The sequence below is a fragment of the Emys orbicularis genome, chromosome 1, assembly GCF_028017835.1.
Source record: "Emys orbicularis isolate rEmyOrb1 chromosome 1, rEmyOrb1.hap1, whole genome shotgun sequence".
Classification (NCBI taxonomy): Eukaryota; Metazoa; Chordata; order Testudines; family Emydidae; genus Emys; species Emys orbicularis.
Window position 1 is genome coordinate 146,788,221 of NC_088683.1, and position 21,319 is coordinate 146,809,539.

At 44.1% G+C, this 21,319-nt stretch overlaps 3 protein-coding genes across 3 annotated transcripts in view; all 3 read right to left on the reverse strand.

Moving 5' to 3' along the window:
• LOC135873059 (alpha-2-macroglobulin-like) overlaps positions 1–21,319 on the reverse strand; it is a 1,316,454-nt gene that overhangs the window by 1,267,748 nt on the left and 27,387 nt on the right. The gene's annotated exons all lie outside the window — the stretch shown is intronic.
• On the reverse strand, positions 1,128–7,850 carry LOC135891237 (ovostatin-like). The gene is made up of 9 exons (XM_065418748.1): positions 7,842–7,850; positions 7,191–7,541; positions 6,363–6,578; positions 6,106–6,230; positions 5,727–5,817; positions 3,972–4,040; positions 2,750–2,852; positions 1,643–1,718; positions 1,128–1,196 (listed from the first exon to the last, which is right to left on the reverse strand). Exons 1-9 carry the CDS (start codon positions 7,848–7,850, stop codon positions 1,145–1,147), a joined length of 1,092 nt encoding a protein of 363 aa, XP_065274820.1. The 3' UTR covers positions 1,128–1,144.
• Positions 7,598–21,319, reverse strand: LOC135873062 (ovostatin-like). Its single transcript, XM_065397537.1, has 12 exons — positions 21,255–21,319; positions 19,837–19,927; positions 18,026–18,254; positions 17,208–17,334; positions 15,796–15,899; positions 14,520–14,571; positions 13,809–13,892; positions 12,510–12,686; positions 12,145–12,226; positions 11,131–11,287; positions 10,577–10,651; positions 7,598–8,085 (listed from the first exon to the last, which is right to left on the reverse strand). The coding sequence occupies exons 2-12, from the start codon at positions 19,914–19,916 to the stop codon at positions 7,888–7,890; spliced, it is 1,365 nt and encodes a 454-aa protein (XP_065253609.1). The 5' UTR covers positions 19,917–19,927; positions 21,255–21,319; the 3' UTR covers positions 7,598–7,887.

Here is a 21,319-nt window from a genome sequence, read left to right on the forward strand (position 1 = left end):
GAAGCAGCAGCACACCAGCGAGCCTTGGAACTAAAGCAACTGGAAGCTAAGACCCAGAAGCAAGCCAAAGAGGCTGCAGAGGTGGAGGCTGCCAGAGAGGAAGACACATGCAGAAGGGTCATGGAGCTACAAGCCAAAGAGGCTAAGGAGAAAAGGAAAAGGAATGGAACACCAATTGGAACTGTTAGAGAAACAGAAAGAGATCCCTGTGTCACCAACAGCTCCCATCACTCTGAGACTCCACAACTGGGACCAGCTGTGCCTTGCATACAAAGAGTCAGACTGCATTGAGGAATAAATACTTCACTACTTTTGAAACGCTGTGTGAAGTCCATGAAATGCCTGAGGACAGAAGAGTCCCCACACTGATTACAAAATTGTCTGGTAAAGCTCAAAATGTATTTAATGAAATGCCAATTCAGGATGCTTTAGTATAACTCAAAATTTAAAGAAATGGTTTGGAAAAAATGTTCCAAATTACTCCTGAGGTGACAAGGGTAAAATTTAGAACTCTTAAGAGGAGTGTTGGTGTGAATATGAGTTAAGGGAAAAGGTGTTGAAGATTTTGAACAATTGCTTGATGTCACTGCTCAGGAACATTTCTTGAGGATGTGTAAGGACGATGTGAAGCAATGTATCTGGGATAAAGCTGTAAAATCTGTGATAGAAATGGCCACTCTGGCAGATGCCTTTGAGGAAACCCATTCGTCTATTGAGAGTAAACTGCAGAAAGAGGGGTTTAAACCTGGGGGGAAGAGGGGGATCCTGTTTTACCCCTGGTAAGAAGGAGCATGGTTGGGAGGCTAAACACTCACCTCCCCAAAGTCACTCCTTTCCTGGTAATTCCTCTTTCAACTCCCCTAAAAGGGGTGAGGAGCCCAAAAAGAGCTATCAGTGAAACTCTTCTGGGCACCTAAGAAATCAATGTCCTGAGCTGAAGGCAAACCAGCCAAGAAGCAACTGCCAGCCAAGGGGCCCTGTTGGCTGTGGATGGACAATTATCTGTGTGAACAGAACTCTCCCTTACCTGAATCAACAACATTTGAGAAGGGGTGTCAGCGTCACCTCATTAAAATTAATCAATCCACACACACACTGTGATTAGGAGTGTGATATTTATTGAAATGGCCCTATCCAAACTCAATCACTCAGGGCAGTGAGGATCTAAAATCCCATTTTCACAGCTGTCATTTCTCCTGGTGAAAAAGGAAAAAAAAGGAGAGTGATTAAAATCTATGGATTTTTTTTTTCATGCAGACATTATTTTTCTCTCTAAAAATTATAATTTTGGGGGGAATTTGTTGCCAGAAATGTGATTTCCAGGAATCCAGTCTTCTAAAAGAAACACCTACGTATAGTGTGCACCTGGGTGGGAGAGGGTTTCCGTGACTAAGCACACAGTCTCAACTTTGCTAAGACAGACCAGCAACTGTGGCAATGCTCTCAAGGGAATGAAGGTAAAATCCAGGATGGATCTTTGGGAGTGTTGGCAGAGATGAGGCTTTCCTGATCCACAACAGTGTGTGTGGATTTATCCCACATCCAGCTCTCTACTTTCCATTTTCCTCTCCACAAAGAACCAACTCTCTTATGCTTTTCTTTCCCCATTCGCACCTATCAAGTGTCTATTGCTCTCAGTTACCTTCTCCTGACTCCTAGCAGGTTTTCACTTGAAGCCTGACTGCAGGGTGTATTGTATTCAGCAAGAGCGTACTCGTCTGGAAAAGAAAAGGAAGAACACATCCATATTCCAATGACAAATCGCTCCAAACCCAGTGCATGCACATCTGTGGTTAACACATATTCCAGATACACCAGCATCCAATGGATCTTGTTGTGGCCTCCCCAGCTGTCTAGGGACATGTTTCCATGGCTGATTTAGAATGCACGGTCAGTGCCCAATGCATTCCATTGGGCCCACTGACAATGTTCAGAAGGGAGGACTATCCGTGACCACAGGAGCCATTTATGATGCTAATTATGTTGATCAAATGGTAGTGTGCACAATCACAGGAAGCAGAATATACCCTCCCATCCTCTGGACATCTCTACTGATCTGGGCAGAGACAGTTCCCGGTGTTTATCCCAAAGCTGGGCAAACAACATGGGACCTTAATGTGTAATGGTAACTATAGCTTTTGGTACTCCATGATGACGGACACAACAGAAGTTGGTTCAATAAAAGCTATTACTTCACCCACATTGTCTCTCTGATACAACCATGATTACTTAGCTGCTAGCTATTATGGCAATGATACGGTTGGTGGGTGAACCAGGCCAGACTAGACAAGAGAGAAATGCTCACCCTGGGTCATTTATTTTTACCATCATGCCAAATCTGTGGCATAAGGGCTAAGCCACACATTGAATCAGGTAAAGGGCAAACGTCCCTGTAGTGGCTTGTAATAAGTAGTTCTTGGGAGTGCCACTGTTCATCCTTCTTTGTATTCAAATTAAACAAGAAGGGGGAGAGAGAGAACTCCCAATGACCCCTCTTGGGCCCAGTGTGCTGTATCATAACCTCCGAGAATTGGTAGAACCAGTAAATGCTGATTAAATCAGTAAAAACTGAAGCCTCACTATCCACTCACAGTTGCTCGGAGAGAGAAAAAAGGCAAATGCAGAAATGGAAAGAGAGGCCTGCATCTGAGCAGCTGGGGAAATGCATCAGATTTTACAGTCATTCAGCAGCCTGGGTCATGCTAATGCTTGATTCACTAGCTCTCTTCTCAGGTTCAGGGAGGCCTACCTGTTTCATAATAGTCATAGAAGTGCACTGAAGCAGGTTTGATATCAGACACAGGAAGGTTTTGCTCAACCGAGAAAGAGAAACTGATTTCCTCCCGAGTTACCTGGAAATTGGACAGAAAAAATGCATCAGACTTTGTTTCGTTTAATATCTACTTCACTGAATAGCTCTGAGCAGAGATTTCTAAGCCCTTCTCTCTCTTTCCACGTCCCCGCATAAACAGTTTCTAGTTTCTGCCAGCTGCCCTCTCTCTAATTTTTCAAATCCCGCTTTAAAGTGCTGTGTTTTATTTAGACCATCACCTTTTAGGGACAGGGATGGAGGTTTATCTATGTGTGTAAAATGCTGTGGAAATGTGCGGCTCTTCCATAAAGATTAATAATAAATGCACAGAGCTCCCTTTCAATGGCACTATATTGCTGTTGTATTGCGCTTTATACTGTACTCATTTGTAGGTCTCAGGGACAACAGAAAAACATGCATAACTTAATTGCCATTATTCTAAATGGATTTATATAGTGTGACTAAGTCATCTGAACAGCCCACCTTACCAATTAGAATCATAGAATCATAGAATATTAGGGTTGGAAGAGATCTCAGAAGGTTATCTAGTCCAATCCCCTGCTGAAAGCAGGACCAACACCAACTAAATCATCCCAGCCAGGGCTTTGTCAAGCCGGGCCTTAAAAACCTCTAAGGATGGAGATTCCACCACCCCCTTAGGTAACCCATTCCAGTGCTTCACCACTCTCCTAGTGAAATACTTTTTCCTAATATCCAACCTAGACCTCCCTGACTACAACTTGAGACCATTGCCTCTTGTTCTGTCATCTGCCACCACTGAGAACAGCCGAGCTCCATCCTCTTTGGATCCCCGCTTCAGGTAGTTGAAGGCTGCTATCAAATCCCCCCTCACTCTTCTCTTCTGCAGACTAAACAATCCCAGTTCCCTCAGCCTCTCCTCGTAAGTCATGTGCCGCAGCCCCCTAATCATTTTTCATAATTTGTCATAATTTTCCACAATTTTCATAAATGTCATAATTTTTCATAATCATTTTTCTCATAATTATATTAGATGGCAACAGACACCTTAAGTCTCTCTGCAAAAAACAATAAACACAGGCTGGCTGATGATGTGTTGTTTCATTTATTTAGGAGTGCATTTTAAGTTCCAAATTTTACAGAAACTAAAAAAATAAGGCACATTCTTCCCCAAACTTACATTTGCCAAGTAGAAGAAGACATGGTTGTGCTTGGTATCCACCTGCATCACCTTACGATCATCCTGAAGCTTTAAACAAAACAAATGATACCAACTTTAAACACAAGAGACATCCCCAAACCTACACAAACAGCATGTCTGTGGTGCCACAGTGACGTCTAGTGGTCACGATTGGTAATACAAAAAGTGGAATTTATTGCAGAAGTCCTGAGGAGTATTAAATAATCACTATAATGAAACACAGGACTTCTCAACATTCAACTTTTCTTTTTAAAATGTTATTATGAATTCAAAATTGGACCCATTTTAATGGAAATTTTTGCATGTTACCATTTTTTCAACTCAATCTGACCGATTTTCTAGTGAAAAGTGCACTGTCTTTAACACAAGGTAGCTGTTTGAGCAAAATAGTTCCACTATGAAAATAGGCAAAAAAAAAAAAAAAAAAAAAAAAAAAAGGCAAAAAAATGCTAAAAAAAATAACAATTTTGTTTTAACTGCTCCTACATGGAAAATGTGGAGAGTGCAAAAAAATTCCATGCAAAGTACTGCCAAAGACAAGTTCTGGATTTCATACAGCTCCAGACCGAAAGGATAAACCCAATACCAGGGTGATAAATGTGGTCTAAATGCACACACATACACAGAGAAAAGCAGACAGGGAATGAACAGGCTCTGAGAAGAAATGCTTTCGATCACATCCCACCTCCTCTTTTCACTTCCCTAGCAGTTAAGTTGCATAGTTTGACATTCAAAATATTTCTGTGGTATATGCCAGCCACAGCTGCTGTTGAAAGATGGCCATCTGGAGATGGGCCTAAGATTGAAAGCCCACTCCCAACCCAGATTGGAGAGTGTTTGATCTGGGGATTTGAGCCTATTACTGGATTCATTCAGGTGTAAATCCCACCCTACTTGATGTCTTTGTGTAAAATGCCTTAGAGCAGTGTTTCTCAAGGACCAGGGTAAGTGATCCCTGAGATTTCCCTGAGACAGTTTAGGAAGGCAGCAACCCACTCCCTGGTATCAGAAAGGTTGAGAAACACTGCCTTAGAGTCCTTGGCTGGAAGCTGAAACTAGATAAATCCAGGCTACCAATAGGGTGCACATTTTTAACGGTGAGGGATATTAACCACTGGGACAATTTACCAAGGCATGTGTTGCATCCTCCATCACATGAAGTCTTTAGCATGAGATTGTGTGTTTTTCTAAGAAATAAGCTTTAGCTTAACCACAAGATATGGCCTTGATACAGGAATACTAGGTGAAATTCTTTGGCCTGTGTTATGCAGGAGGTCAGACTAGATGATCACAGTGGTCCCTTCTGATCCTGTAATCTATGAATCATAACCTGGGGAGTTAGATAGTACAAGACAGAGGGGGGAAAGGGAAATATAAATTCTTCCATGTTTGTTAAACTGTGCTACACATATATTGGCAACATAACATGGCAAGGTGTCCAGGTAGACCTGGGGAACCACATACATCACATGTATAATGAGGCACAGTGGCAAAGGCCAAGCTTATTTAACCTCTCCAGGAGAAGTTACTGTGTAAATCTCACTTCATCAAATGAGCAGCTAAAGCACGGGGGATGTGGCTAGATCCCTGGCCCAAGTGGTTTAACTGAATTCTCCACATGGCTCAGGACACCAGTTTCCTACTCAGCTCCTCTTCTTAACCAGTCCCTGGTGTAATATCCTCTAACCCCCACTGCCCTTTGGGTGGCTTACTGACAACATTCCCTTCCTGTACCTTCTGCAGGGACGATCTGACAGGGACGAAGCCCGAGAGCATCTTGACATCAATAATGGCCATGTTGGAGGTACTCCGCTTCCCAGCATAACTGAAATGAGAGAGACTGAGTCAGTCTGGATTGTGTTTGGGGAGGAAACACAATGACACGCACAAATTGCCTATGAAATCTCACTGAACTGTAGGGCCCTTCTTGCCCATTCACTTGTATCAGTGGATGGAAAGGTTAGCAATAGGAGTCAGTGTCATTCAGCAGAAGGTCCTGCATGCCTTACTGCAGCTACACAATGGTATGCTACAGTGTGCTCTTTTTAAATCCCTCCCTCGACACATTACCCTATGTGGCATCCAGGGAGCCAGGGCAGTGGGAAGGGGTTACCTGGCTGAGAGGACAAGGTCAAACTTTGGCAGGAAGCTGCCTACACATGAGCCATTCACTGTCTCCACGGAGAGAGAGAACCCAGAGGCCTTTTGAGGAAGGTAGATGTTGTATCTCAGGGTTGTCTAGAAGAGATAAAAACTGTCATGTAGCAAAGCAGCCCCTGCACCACCTGCTGTAATGCTGCAGTCCTGCTGAAGGGAAAGGAGAGGAGATCTCCTGAGTTATCAGCTGAAAGGGCTGGAAGCCTTATTTACCTGCAGATAGACACAGCCATTGCCTTTTACTTCCACGCTGTAATTCCCTGGGAGACTGGGCAGGGACACTTGCTGCAGCAGTAAGCGGTTCCTGTTATCCACCTGGAAAACCTTCTTCAGAAGTTCCTTGGAGCTGATCTCAATGGTGTTTTTACCATCCTTTGAGAAGGTGAGATACCCATATTGGGCTAGTGCTTGGAGAGCGACAACAGTGTCCTGTAAAGTACAACATGACCCCTCATTAGAAAGGGTCTCCACTGGGTTATAATGCATAAGATTGGTACAGCTCCTATACTCCCCAGAGAGCCTGTCACCTCCTGTTCTGGGATATAATGGAAGGAGTGGAGTGGGAGACAAGGTGCTTTTGTGGCTTGAACTGAATTAGGACACCTGCATTCTATTGCTGATTGCCACTGACTTGTTGTGAGAACTCAGGCAAATCATCATTTCCTTAGATGTAAATAGTGGTTACCAAGACATCTAGAGCAGAGCTCTCTGTGCCCTGACAATTAATGTTACAGGAGCACAAGACACCCAGCAGCATTAAAGACAATGGAACAAATTAGCTCAGCCAGCTGGTGAATCATTTCCTAAAAAGCATCCGACTCCCCCGCTTCCAGGACCATACTCTCCACCTGCTCCAAAACCCCGTCAGATAAATGGCTTTTGCACCAGATTTGGGCTATTTTGGAACAATGGGAGAAGGAAGTTTCAGAATCCCTGGGTCCCCTCTAGGAACACCCTCCCAGCAGTGGAGGGGCAAGGGGATCCAGCTTGAGAGCTTGACTATTTTCAGGGTCTATTCCTTTGAACAGAAGCAATATTCACCTGTGTGGAGGAGAAGCCTCCATATGGATTCTGCTGTTTAGCGACCCACTGCACAATCTGAGCTACGTATGATAACTCCTCTTGAGTCAGGGAGGGTCTCTGGAGCAGCGCCAGTATCACATAGCAGGTCATCTCAATCTCAGCAGAGGCAGCACGGGAGTTGAAGGAGGGGAATTGTTCTGCCAAGGGCTTCTCTTTCCGTTCCCAGTGCACTGAGCCACCTGAGAACAGAAAGGAGATTATGAGGAGCTTTATCAGTAACCTAGTGGTTAATGTGCAATGCTGCCACGTGGAGGATACAGCTGGATTCCCAATGCTGGTCCCTTGCTCCCATCCCTCTGTCACGCAGGGCTAGCAAGTCTGGGAGGTTGTAGAGGGCAACCTCATTTCCCAGTAGCTAGAATTCTGAACTGCAAGAGACCCAGGATCTATTTCCAGAGAGAGGGAGTGGTAGAAGGGGAGGAGTGCAAACAGGGGTCTATACAAAGAAAAGAAAATGAAGCTGCAAGAACATCAGGCCTCAGTTTCCCCTTCTGCATAGGCCACAAAGTAAAGAGATATTCACAGAATTCATATTCCACTTTGGAGATAAGTCCAACCCAGGTTGCTGTGGAATGGGAAGGTAGCAGGGGCCGGACATCAAAGACTGACATTTTTCATACCACCGGCTATTCCGCTCTCAAACCGCTCTCAATGGCTATCTCATGGGAAAACTCAAATGACACTCACCAACTTTTGTAGCCGATTTGTCCAGCTCCTTCAAGAAGAATCTCCATTTTTCCTTGTTACCAGCTAAGCCATAAGCGTAAGCCAGGAGAGCATGGTAATAAACATTGTCCACATTCCTGACAGATGCAGCGTCCAAGCAGGACAGACCATTCTGGACCACTGTGTGCTATCAATAAAAATGTGTTATGTTTGTTTGGTATTCAGTTTAGTGCATCAGCTTCTCCTTAAAGATTTCAACTGTTCTTTAATCATCCATCACTCGAATCTCATGCTGAGCATATGGCATGTTCACTTCCAAAGGGGCTGCAGAGTGGAGGAAGATCTCTTAAAGAGGAGGTCTTTTCTGAAAAGTGACCATGAAGAAATGGCACCTTCTTACCAACACACATGCTGGACTAGGCCTAGAGGGACCTGGGTTTTATTCCCAGCTCTGCCTCTTGCCAGCTTGATGACTAAGTCACTTTGTTTTTCTGTGCCTCCGTTTTCACATCTGTAGAAGGAGGAGGATGATAGCGCCCTTTTTGTAAAATAGTTTGAGATCAGCTGATGAAAAGGGAGATACTAGAGATAGGCATTATTATTATTATTATTATTATTATTATTATTTATTTGCTGACTTTAGTGACAAAAATAAATTTTCACTTCTGTCAGACTTGCAGAATTATTCCAACTCTGGATGAATGAGCTGGACTCTATTCCGGCTCATACATCAACAAGGGACTTGTTAACTATCTTCCACCTGCACAGTCACAGATACATCTGGTGAGTGTTAATATGGTGATAACGGGATTGCACAGGTGTAACTAAAGAAGCAACTTGATCCTGGAGAATGTTTTATTACTGTCTTTCTTGGGTCCCTATCTGGTCCCTACCACCATTGTATCTGAGTGCCTCACAATCTTTAATGTATTTATCCTTACAACATCCCTATGAGAAAAGGAAGGCCCTTTCATGGATCAGTAACTGGCTAAAAGATAGGAAACAAAGGGTAGTAATACATAGTTTTCAGAATGGAGAAAGGTAAATAGTGGTGTCCCCCAGAGGTCTGTACTGAGACCAGTCCTATTCAACATATTCATAAATTATCTAAAAAAAGGGGTAGATGAGTGAGCAAAAAAATGACATGAAATTCAGTGTTTACAAATGCAAAGTACTGCACATTGGAAAACATAATCCCAACTATAAATACAAAATGATGGGGTCTAAATTAGCTATTACCACTCAAGAAAGAGATCTTGGAGTCATCATGGACAGTTCTCTGAAAACATCTGCTCAATGTGAAGTGGCAGTCAAAAAAGCCAACAGAACATTCAGAACCATTAGGAAAGGGATAGTTAATAAGACCGAAAATATCTTAATGCCACTATATAAAGCCATGGTATGCCCACGTCTTGAATACTGCCTGCAGTTCTGGTTGCCCCATCACAAAAAATATATATGAGAAATGGAAAAAAGAACAGACAAAGGCAACAAAAATGATTAGCGGTGTGGAACAGCTTCCATATGAGGATAGATTAAAAGGACTGTTCAGCTTGGAAAAGAGACAACTAAGGGGAGGGGTATGATAGATGTCTATAAAATCATGACTGGTGTGGAGAAAGTGAATAAGGAAGTGTTATTTACCCCTTCACATAACACAATAATTAGGGGTTACCCAATAAAATTAATAGGTAGCAGGTTTAAAACAAACAAAAGGAAGTATTTCGTCACACAATACACAGTCAACCTGTGGAACTCATATCCAGGGGATGTTGTGAAGGCCAAAAGTATAACTGGGTTCACAAAAGAATGAGATAAGTGCATGGAGGACAGGTTCATCATTGGCTATTAGCCAAGATAGTCAGGAATGCAACCCCATGCTCTAAGTGTCCCTAAACCTCTGACTGCCAGAAGATGGGACTGCCTGTCAGGAGATGGATCACTTGAAAATAGCCCTGTTCTGTTCATTCCCTTTGAAGCACCTGGAACTGGCCACTGCTGGGAGACAGGATCCTGCACTAGAGCAACCATTGGTCTGACCCAGTATGGCCATTTTTATGTCATCATCATCATCAATCATCATCATCATCCCCATTTTAGAAGAGAGACAGAGAGATGAAGTGATTTGCAGGGAGTCTGTAGCAGAGCAGGGCATTGAACTCAGGCCTCCCATGTCCCAGGCTAGCACCCAGACCACATTTTTCCTCTCCATTACAATTATGATGTTGAAAAATGAAAACACAGTTTGAGGCTAAGGTCCTAGAATGAGTTTGCAAGGCTAGAAGCTAGAACAGCTGTATAGTGTACACTAAAAAAAAATGAGTTGGATTCTGCCTTTAAGGAACTCTGTTTTCTAACACAACTGTACTGTTGCTGAGAGCTAAGATTTTCTACCTATGTGTGAATACATAACTGCAGTTAAACTAGGGACACAAGACATGACTAACTGATATCATGCATTAAGTATCCAGTGCATTTGTGAGGCCATTTACACCTAATAATTCTGTTACATAATTGGGTACAGACCCCTTGATATGGCCATATAGAAACTCAGTGTGCAAAAGCCAGTATTTAAGACGTCACTCAAGAGTAGAGATGAGGCACAGATTCTCACTTCCTTGCTGTTTGTGACATATGACTGACCAGTCTAATAAGGAAGGGTAGCACTTAATTCATACCGAGTTGGGGAGTCCGGCCTCAAGCAATGCTGCAGTGACATAGGCTGTGAGTGAAAGTCCATCTTCTGCTCCATCCTGAGCAGAACACAAGGAAAAAGGAGGTCAATATGCCCCAGCTAAACCAAAATGTATACAAGTGAAATACTCAACTACCAGCCAGACTAGACATTATAAGGAATCTACAAAAAACACGGGGTCAAATTCTACTCTTGGTTACACCAATATAAAGGCAGAAGGACTTCAGTAGGTTTACTCAGAGCTTACACGTGTATAATACAGCAGAATATGGCCCCGTGGTCCTTAGTTATAAATGCATATATGCAGAATTGCAGAATAAAACCCAGAACCTTTGGCTTATAAACACACCCATTTCGATTGCATTGATTATCGGTACTAGTCGGAATTATATTCTGTCCATGGGACAGCTGCTAGAGGGCATCTTATCCCAATGACAGGGCTGAACATTTGGGGATAAGGATAGCATTTGGCAGTGGTTGGACAGTTCTATCCCTGTGGCAGGACTGGAAGCTTGGGAGAAAGCTAAGATCACTCACCTTCAAGGCATTGTTGAAATGGTTCCCAATATTTTGGAAGCAGCCATCTGGCATCTGTTTACTTGCCAGCCAGATCAGGGTTTGAGTTTGGACGTTGTCATCAATATAGATGTAGCGTTTGGCTTGAGCAAAAGACTTGTATACGAAAGCAGTGAGCCTGCAAGGGAACCACACAGCAGGAGTGAGGAGCAGTGAATATCTCTTTATTCTGCTACCACCTTCCACAGGGATAGTTGGAGAAGGCAGAATCCAGAGCCCAATCTGGTCTCATTTAAACCTCCACTCCATGATTTTCCCCATGACTAACGCCTGGCGAGCAGTGCTAGCTGCAGAAGTCTGCACACTAGACACACAGGTGGGACTGAGAGAACTTTGAGTAGAGGAGGCACCATGTTTCGAGGCTCATTTTCCTGACCCATAGAACTCTCCCTCAGCAGAGCAATTCCTAGAGAAAGGGCACGAACACTTGTATGTTTCCTGCTGGGGCAGTGTGCCACACCCCACACACAGAAGGGTGGGATGCCCCCAAACACTTAGCAGCGAAAACTGCATGATTGACAGGCAGCCCTGCAAACTAGACTGACAAACCCTAAAGAGTGATGTTCTCTGTCCATGCACAGAATAGGTACAATTCACACTGCAGTGGTGTAAGCTTCACCAAGCTAGTCATTCCCCTCACCTACCCTCCACACCAAAATCTGCATCAAAATCTGGAGGTGAAAGGCTCCCTTTGCCATTGCCCTATTCCCTTAAGCAGTACAGTCCACCTGTACTGGAATAATGCCCTAGAGGTGGAAGGCTTTATCTCCCATTCCCTAGTCCTGGGCCATCCATTTCCCCCCATCCTGTGGATGGACTGTAACCAGTGCCACAGAGGTGAAAGGCTCCATATCCCCCTGAGTCAGCAGCCTGCCTGCTGGCACTTCTCTCCCAGATTGTTGAGGTATTCCCGTTCCACACCATAAACAGCTTCCTTTCCTAACCCAGGACCCTAAACAGCTTTCCAGCTCTCACCAGGTGCTCCCTTCCACATCTCTGGTCCCAAACGAACTGTAGGATCCATCCGGGTGTTTGTATGACAGCTGCTTCTGGTACCCTGGAACCATAACAAGGAGAACATATTTTCTAACCCCAGTAATGGACCTGTTTTGTTTTCTGATAAATTGAGGCTGAAGAGGTTTGGACTGAAGAATAAAAACAGTTTTAGTGAGTGATTTCACTGGCTATGAATTCTAATGGCTTGTGTCCTGTAATGTACCATCATGCACACCTCTGGGGCTATCTAAGCCATCAATAACTATTGCATGTACACTGGAACTAGAATGGCATTTCAGCAAAATCGGCCACAGGATTAGTTGGAGGAATCTTAAACTTCTCACCGCTCGTTAAGTATCCAATGCCCTTGGATTCGATCTCTTTAGTCAGCTGCCCTGTCTTATTCAGATAGTCCAGGATGTAGATGTTGGGAGCAAACAGGACCATGTTCTGCTCCCCACAGCCATAGGGCATCTGGAGAAGATTCTCCATGTTCCTCATGGCCATGCCCAGAAGGTCCCCTGAGAATTGGGAGACAGAGGGAGTCAGTGGAGTTTGGAGTTGGTATTTAATACATTACAGCATACACTGTTTTATTCTACCAGATTATGAATTTGCAGACAGATACTGACTGACAGAGAAATTACAGTGCAGAACCCAAAGCCTGGGGGAGAAAGAGAAATTGCCACATCTCTCCACATGGGTGGTTTCTTAGGCCATTAATTTTTTTTTTAAATATAGAGCTGCAGACAAATAAGACAAATAGGGAAGATCTAAGGAAATAGGAATCAAGAGTAAAGAACATCTGAGCATCGGTATTGAGTTGGGAGCTGAGAAATAGCTCCTACCCTTTTAAAAAACAGGCTGTGTTCTAGAAGCCACATTCTGCCCATGCTGCAATTTCAAAGTGACTGACTTTCAGTGAGTTGCATGGGCTTAGTTGAGAGCAGCATTTGGCCCGTGGATATGTCATTGCTAGGATTCACTTCTCCAGTGTGGTCACTGGGGCCAGCCGCACTGCACCTCACATTGAGCCAGAAAGATACTTTTTAAAGAACCAGACTCAGTTCAAAATTATGCTCACTAATTTCAGATCAACAGTTCCCATGGTTCAGTATTTCCACTGCTTTGCACCTTGTATAGTTATTGGAGCTGCTCAGATCCTGGAATTCCCATTCAATGGGAAATTCTGAAATACCAATTTTCTTTTCACTCCAAATTGGAATGAAAAAATGAAATTTCAAGATTTCCCACAAAATGAAACTCCAAAGTTTTGCTTCAGAAAAATCTAAATGACATTTTATTTCAACTTTATCAAAACATTCCTTTCATTTCGATAAGGCTGATCTTTATTGAAACGAAATGTTTTGACATTTTTTTCGTCAAAATTATATGGTCCTGCAGAATGTTTTAATTTAGTTGAATCAGCATCTTCCAATGGAAAAAATATTTTGTTGGAAAAATTTGGACCAGCTCTTATAGTTATGCACAGCTTTGCAAAGCGGATGTGAAATGCTAACAATTCAGAATGACAGTATTGTACACCCATTCTACACTTGTTTTGCACTGGTGTCAGTGACAACACAAGGTTAAGGCCAGGGGAGAATCAAGACCTTTATTCTTAGTATAAACATTAAACTTACCGAGGACAGAAAAAGAAGCTCTGGCTGATCCCTGCACCAGGTTCGCTGGCAGCTTCGGAGACACCATTTCAGAGACAGCGCTGCCTGTTGGTAAGATATAATAATAATAATAATAATAAATCTCTTTTTTTCAACCACTAACTTTCCCTTCTATAGTACCCTCTTTCCAACAATGGTCATACAATTTAAGCCTGGGATCCTGGATATGTACTCGAGTGGTTAGCCCGTGCTGCCATGGCTTCACGACTATTGTTACTTGCTGTAGCTAGATTAAACTAGCTCGGGTAAGTCTACATATGCTACACTCATACCTCTGATTGCAATGTAGACACACCCTATGATACACAGTTGAGTGGTTTTAATTCTATTCATTAAAGGGTAGCTGTGCACATACACACTAGCCATTACCTTCCATGAATAGAATTAGAATAGAATAGGGTTGTGCTACTGCCTGAGGGCCTGCAAGTGAAACCAAACACATTATTTTAATGATCCAAAAGGACTGACATGTGAAAAGCAAACAAACAACCATAGAGTGAAACATATTGCTACAACTCTTTCAATTTCAAAGAACTAAGGGGCTATTAATCAGGGCAGGGAAGGGCCCTGGTTGAAAAGTGTTTTAATCTGGAAATCTCTCTGACAGCAATCACTTGCTAAATTTGTAGCAATGGCTGCCTTACAGGAGGGAATTTGGAGAGATGCCCTTACCTTTTGTGCAAATGAGAGAGCTCTGGGTCAGCTCCTTTTTGATGCCTTCAGGCTGGTTGGCAGCAGGGAAGTGAAAAAGGAAGAAGAGGAGAGAAACAGACATAACAATGAACCCAGAAACAAAATAATGCTGGAAAGCACATCTTTGTAGCGTGCAGCATTGTAAACAGGCTGCCTGCCCCCAGACTACTGAGTGAAGGTGACTGCACTTCCATTCCAGCAGCATCACTCCCTCCCCATCTTGGCACCCAGCAGCGTTTGCTCTTTGTGTACCATTCCTCTCCTCCAGGAAGGCAGCTGGGAGATGTGCAGGAGAAATTCACAGCTGAGGAGAGCTGGTCACAGTTCCAGCTTCCTTTGGTGCAGAAGCTGCCCTAGAGATCATAGGACAAATCCTGCCCCGTTATGTGCACCCCTGCTGCATCCCTATAGAAATGGGCCAAAGGCACCAAATGTGTGGAAAAGAACTTCCCCAAAGTCTGAGATCATCTCTTCCCCGCTGACTTCACTGTGCTTCCACAGGTGTAAATGAAGGCAAATTTTGACCCCATGAGTGGCTGGTTCCAGACATGGCGGCAGTAATATGCCACATGTCATAAATTAGTGCAAATTCTGTCCTCTGTTACATCTGGACAAGCCCACTGATGGCCCCTGTGAACCACTCCGGCTATGCGCCTGGAAAAATGTCTCCCTCTAGTGGGAAAGAGGATAAAAGACAGATTGCTCCTTGCACACAGCCAAAAGAGGTGCTCCTTTAGCTCACGTGGAAGAGCTTTTATTTTTGGTGATGAAGGTTCCTGGTTCTGTCTCTGCTGACAATATGTGGTGGTTTCATTACAGCTGCATGGGTGTAAGGCTTAACTGACAGCCGAATCCAACCAAGTGAGTCCAGTCACAAGATATGGGAGATGGTGAAATTCCAGTACTGGCCACGTTGGTAGAGTGTTTGGCAACTAGTTTGGAGAAAGTGGGTTGAACTTTGATGCCATAACTGCTCTGTGGGTTGCAGCCTGGCTCACTAGTTCCTCCAAGGATCACATGTATCCCATGGGCTTCCCAGGACAGCACTTTGGTCAGAGTCTCAGGGTCACTGTTCAACAGATCAGCCAGTTGGCCTACCCCAAGACAGGTGGGAAAAAATAGAAGTTGCCTCAGACCCTGAGTTGATGCTCTCACAGGATGTTTTGGAGAGGGAGAGTCAAATCAAATTAAAAGAGACACATACCCCAGAGAGATCATTTCTCTCTCCCAGAGAGTTGGGATTTTTTTATCATACCTCAACTAACAGCAGCTGCCTGATAGTGTCCACGCGTTCTATCCCCTGCTCCTGAGATGCGTCACTCGACTTTGCCTCAGCAGTAACGGCGAAGCTCACATTACCTGAAAGAAACCCCCCAAGCCCAAGAAAGAAAATTAATCCTGAAAGCCTAGAATTACACTGGCATGAATTCACTCCTCCTAGCATGGCCTGAAGAGAAATTCCCTCTCTTCCAAGTCAGCCAGCAGTGTGAATGAATTCTGGTCATTGTTTAATACATCTCATCACAGACAGAATTCACCAATGAAGAGACAACTACTGGTGAATCCTGCCCACCTGACACTTACAGGACAGCTTGGCAGAACTTCACATAATCCCTTGCGAGTACCAGCACCATGGAAATGGGAAGAAGATGCCAATACCTTTTTAATCAGTACAGAATGTAATCTAACAAAAATTCAATTACTCTGGAGACACAGTAGCTTTTCTATTGTTAACTTTGCAGCCAGAAATCTATTATAAGCCTGCTCTTTACCGTGCTATAATTTTGGACAGAAAAATTGTTTTGGCTTCTACGAGTTCACGATTACTCTCTAGGTTCAGTAAAATTGTTTACACATCCGGCTTTTTGAATTCCAGTTTGAAGTAAATCAACCTGTTGCTTTTATTTCTGAACTTTAAAAATGACCCTATTATGAAATTTGAACCACAATGGCAAACTCTTTGGGGGAAGTCTTTGTAAGTTAAAAAATAATGTTATACTTCCATCTTTCTACACATACAAATCTCCAAACCATTTCACACAAAGGCCACTTTTGAAAAGAAAGTATTGAAAACTTAGAGCTAGGTCCTCACTGGGACCTTACTGAAGTCAATAGAGCTATGCCAATTTACACCAGGATCTGGTCCAATATTCCTAGCACATTTGTTGTTATTGAATGATTTCTGATCTTGGTTGCTGATGTGTAAATTTTCAATGTCCAGACCCTGGTGATTAAAGCTTTAGATATTTGTGGGTTTCAGTGAGCTAAGAGCAAGACTCGGGCATTTAAAATTCTCTGTTGACAAGGAGCAAGTTCCCAAGCTTGGGCAGAGTTGGGGATTATGCACAGAAATATCTTAGGCAAGTGGACTCCTGCAAATGTTTCACATAAAACCAGATGAGCTGAATGGTCCTTTCTGAGACATGAGAGGAATGAACTGTCAGGAACAAGAACAGAGGCAGAACACGGGGTCCTACTTCACTGCCATGTGCCTGCAGAGATTGTGCCAGCGGAATTCAGCAGAGCTGCTTCAGTGAAGTCTGGTACAGATAGCAGCAGTTCCTGTCTGTAGGTTAGCGGGCAGGGTATCGTGTGATAGAGAATTCTGGACTGAGACTGGACAATCCAGCAATGTGCCATGAGAATGACAAAGGCAGAGACACTTACCCAGTTTTTGAGGAATAATAGTCCAGGAGGAGGTTTTCCTCTCGTTGGCACACACCCTTGCAGTGTTGCCCTCTTGGGAAAGGGGCTCTATCTTGTAATCCCTGGACTCTTCCAGTACGGTACTGACCTGAGAGAGGGAGACAAAATAATATTGCACATGCTGTTCCTAATGCCAGGCTGGGGGACAAAAGGAGGGTTTGTTGATCTCCTCCAGAGACTGATTCTGCTGCCTACCCACTGACGTCACCTTAGAGCTGTCCTGGGGTAGAGAGGTACAACACAGGTAGGAGGGATGGGGCATTCTTCAGAGGAGATAATAAACCCTGACCCTTATGCCCATATACAGTGGCCATTCAAGTAGAAAGCAAATTGTACTTTGCAAAATGACTTATCCCAATATCCTCTCTGACAGCTTGTCTACATAGCAAGGTAGTACATGGCAAGCCATGGTATGAATCTACAACACACTAGAATGCCGTGCACTAATTGTCTGTGTGGACCATGCTACTATGAAAAGTTCTGTATTGCGCTTTGATGTACTCCCGTTTCAAACAGCGATATGTCAAAGAACACCAAATGCCAAAGGATAGACCAGAATGAGTTCTCAGTTATAATAAGTTCCTTCTCCATTAAAGGATAGATCAATATCCAGTAGACAGACCCAGCTTAAAAGAAATCACTCCACTGCTGTGTAGGAAGCCAGTGTAAAGAAGGCCGAGTGGCTGGAATGGGATTGTGAATGCTTCGTTCTGCTCAGAGCCTTGCTGGAAACACTACTCAGAGGGGCTCAGGAAGGAAAGGGAAAGGACATACTGTACCTCGATGCATTTGTCCAGGTAGTTGAAGACATTGGCTATTAAATTAAACTTTTCCCCTCGGACAATGGAGTAGGGTAGGGTCAGATCAACAAAGAAGGGCAGGAAGGCCGTCAAGGAGGTAGATGGGGATATGCCAAACCCAGCCTCCTCTTCCAGGCAGAAGGCGCTGGCTTTCCATTCTGTGATGGTGTCAGGGATGGTGAGTGAAACACTGGCCTTTCCATTAGAACTAAAGGTACAAGAGACAAAGTGAGAAAAGAACCTGATCGTTCAAAGGGTATTTTCCAGCTAATCAATAGAAGAGACTTCCAAGCTGAAATAATATTCTCCTTTCCCACTTAGGTTCCACAGGATATACCTCCCTGTGACGGGGCGTCTGCCCTGCACTGGCCCTGATAGGGTTAAAACCCAGCCTGGAGGGCTGCATGAAAACAGCCAATTAGGGTAGTGACTGCAGCCAATTAGGGCAGTGGCTGGACCAGCCAATCAGGGCCCAGCCAGCCCATATAAAAGGAAGCTGCAGGCTGGAGCAAGTCAGTCTGCTGCAGGAAGCCCAAGGGAGAGGACTCGCTTCCTAGAGAGCTGCAGAACTAGCACCGTGAACAGGACTGCTAGGACTTGCAGGCCCAACGCCCTGGGAAGAGGGTGAAGGAGCCAGAGGCAGGAGCCAAAGGTGCTGCGGCTGCGTGGAAGTGGCCCAGGGAGTTGAGACAGACTGGTGGAGAAAGAAAGGAGGGCCATTAGGAAGCTGTTGTTTGCAGGGATCCTGGGCTGGGAACTAGAGTAGTGGGCGGGCCTGGGTCTCGCCTCTCCCCCCCACACACACTCACCGCTGAAGAAGTGGCCAGGCTATGGACTGCCAAGCTGCTGCAAGGAGCAGCTAGACTGTTGCGGAAGGAGTCCCCCAGAAGGGGGGAACCCAGATTGTGACATGGTCGGAGGGCTGTGCCACAAAGCAGAGGCAGTGAGACTGGAACTGCAGTGGGTCTGCAGGCAGAGACAAGGACGGGAGCGCCACCACCACCATATGGCACACCTGCTGATCAGAGATAATTCCCAAAACAGCCAGGAGGAGGTGCCAGTGTGGTGACTGACCCCGTGACACCCTCCATATTCAGAAAATATTGTTAAGCTGGAGGTAGAGCTGAAGGTTCATATCAATGACCAGAATGTTAAATCCCTTGCAAGGATGTTGGAATTGCTTTTTTTTAATTGGAAAAGTAGGGAATGCCGAGTATTTATTTTTTTTTATTTTTTTAAGAAACACAAAAGAATGCTGTATTTTTGTAACCCAAAATAAAAAAAATCCAAAACCACAAATCAGACATGATACATTATGGTTGACATTTGAAATAGATTAAACCACGGAAATTCATAATTAAGATCAGTATCTTTTTGAGGCGATCTTCCTTGCCTTCTTGTTGCAGATGCTATTGGCAGCCTTGGGAGAATACCGAAAGCAACCTGGCTGTTGAAAATCAAAAATGGTTTCCTGCCTTTTTTTTTTTTTTTTTTTTTTGGTCCTTTAAACAAAAACCTTTGATGTCATAGCCTGCATTGTACTGAAAACAGGGGCCAGGTAAAGATCCAACAGGGCATAATTTAGAACCTGTCAGGCTTCAGGGGCTTGGAGATGGGTAACAAATGGGAGCTCATCTGTCACTGATTAGGAAGAAAGACAAAAGGGTAAGAACATAGAGGTCTGGGAAGCAGCTACATGTTCCCTTACCTTCCTTGTGACTTCCAGTGAGCACTGGGAAGTGACTCCGAGACCCTTAAAATAGACAAGGACAGAAAAGAAGAACACTCACTCGATGTGAACTAGATCCCAAATCCAGGTCTCAGGGAAGAATATCCGAACTGTCTTTATCACAGAAGACTCACTCATCATCCCTCTGCCACCTAGAGGTGAAGAACGGAGTTGTATATATGGTAAAAGTGTCATATTAGGGAGCATAGGGTAGAGAGATCTAATGGGATCTGCCTGGAAACTTCACTGAGCATGGTCTGACCTGAGGGAAACAGAATTTTTTCCATGGGATTTCTTGCAGGAAAATTCTAAAACATAAGGAACTATGGGGTGGGGCGAGGGAACTACTCTACTTTTTGTTTTCCAACTGGAAACGTTAGAAAACAGTAACAGCTTAGGTTTACCCCACTCCCTTACTCTTTGTTACTGGTTTCCAGTTGGAAAACAGTAAGAAAGTGTGGAAAGTATTTTTTCTCCCTTGTCTTATACTTTCTGACTATTTGTAACTTTTTTCCCTGTTGGAAAGTCAGCTGTGTCCACTGACTAGTTAGAGTATCAGAGGGGTAGCCGTGTTAGTCTGGATCTGTAAAAGCAGCAGAAAGTCCTGTGGCACCTTATAGACTAACAGACGTATTGGAGCATGAGCTTTCATGGGTGAATACCCACTTCGTCGGATGCAACCGACGAAGTGGGTATTCACCCACGAAAGCTCATGCTCCAATACGTCTGTTAGTCTATAAGGTGCCACAGGACTCTTTGCTGCTTTGACTAGTTAGAGTAATTGGAGGGACATGTTTCCTGTGATCTGTCCCAAGCCAGTCACAGGATCATAGAACCCGGGGGTTAGAAGGGACCGCAAGGGTCACCTAGTCTAACCCACTGCCAAGATGCCGGATTTGTTGTGTCATTTAACTAGTCTGTGCCTCAGCTTTCCCATCTGCAACATGAGGCTCAAGGTACTTCTACCTCTTCCTGGGCTATAGAGAAGGATAATTGTAATACTTATAATCCGCTGTAAAATGCTTTGAGATCCAGGGCTGTAAAATGCTACAGTATTGGCATCTAAACCATTAGTAGCCCCATTATATTTTCTGATACTTCCTTGTTTAAATTTTAAGTCAGTTGTGAGCTTGTGAAAGGCTCTGGACCAATGAACCCTGGAGAATGAAATCTTTATCATCCTCTGAAAAGAGGCAGCATTGCAACTTTCCCCTCATTTTCCCCTATACACAAGCTGAGTCAGACTCCAGTCAGTCCTTTGGCCATTCTGCAGAAACCACAAAGGAAGCACTAACTGAGGCAAACTGTGATGTGGAGACTTGTCCCACTAGGAACTGGACACACTGATTGGCCAATTCATTCTACACAGGGGACACTATTGAGGTGCAGCCAGATTGGAACTGGTGACCTGGAAGTGAAAAGACCATACCCCATTTCCCAAGCCATCCAGTCCACCCCTTTTTTACACATTATCTTTACCAGCATATCCACCACCAAAACCATAGTCGGGCGTGGAATCTTTCGGGCAGGCTTTGTCAGATGGG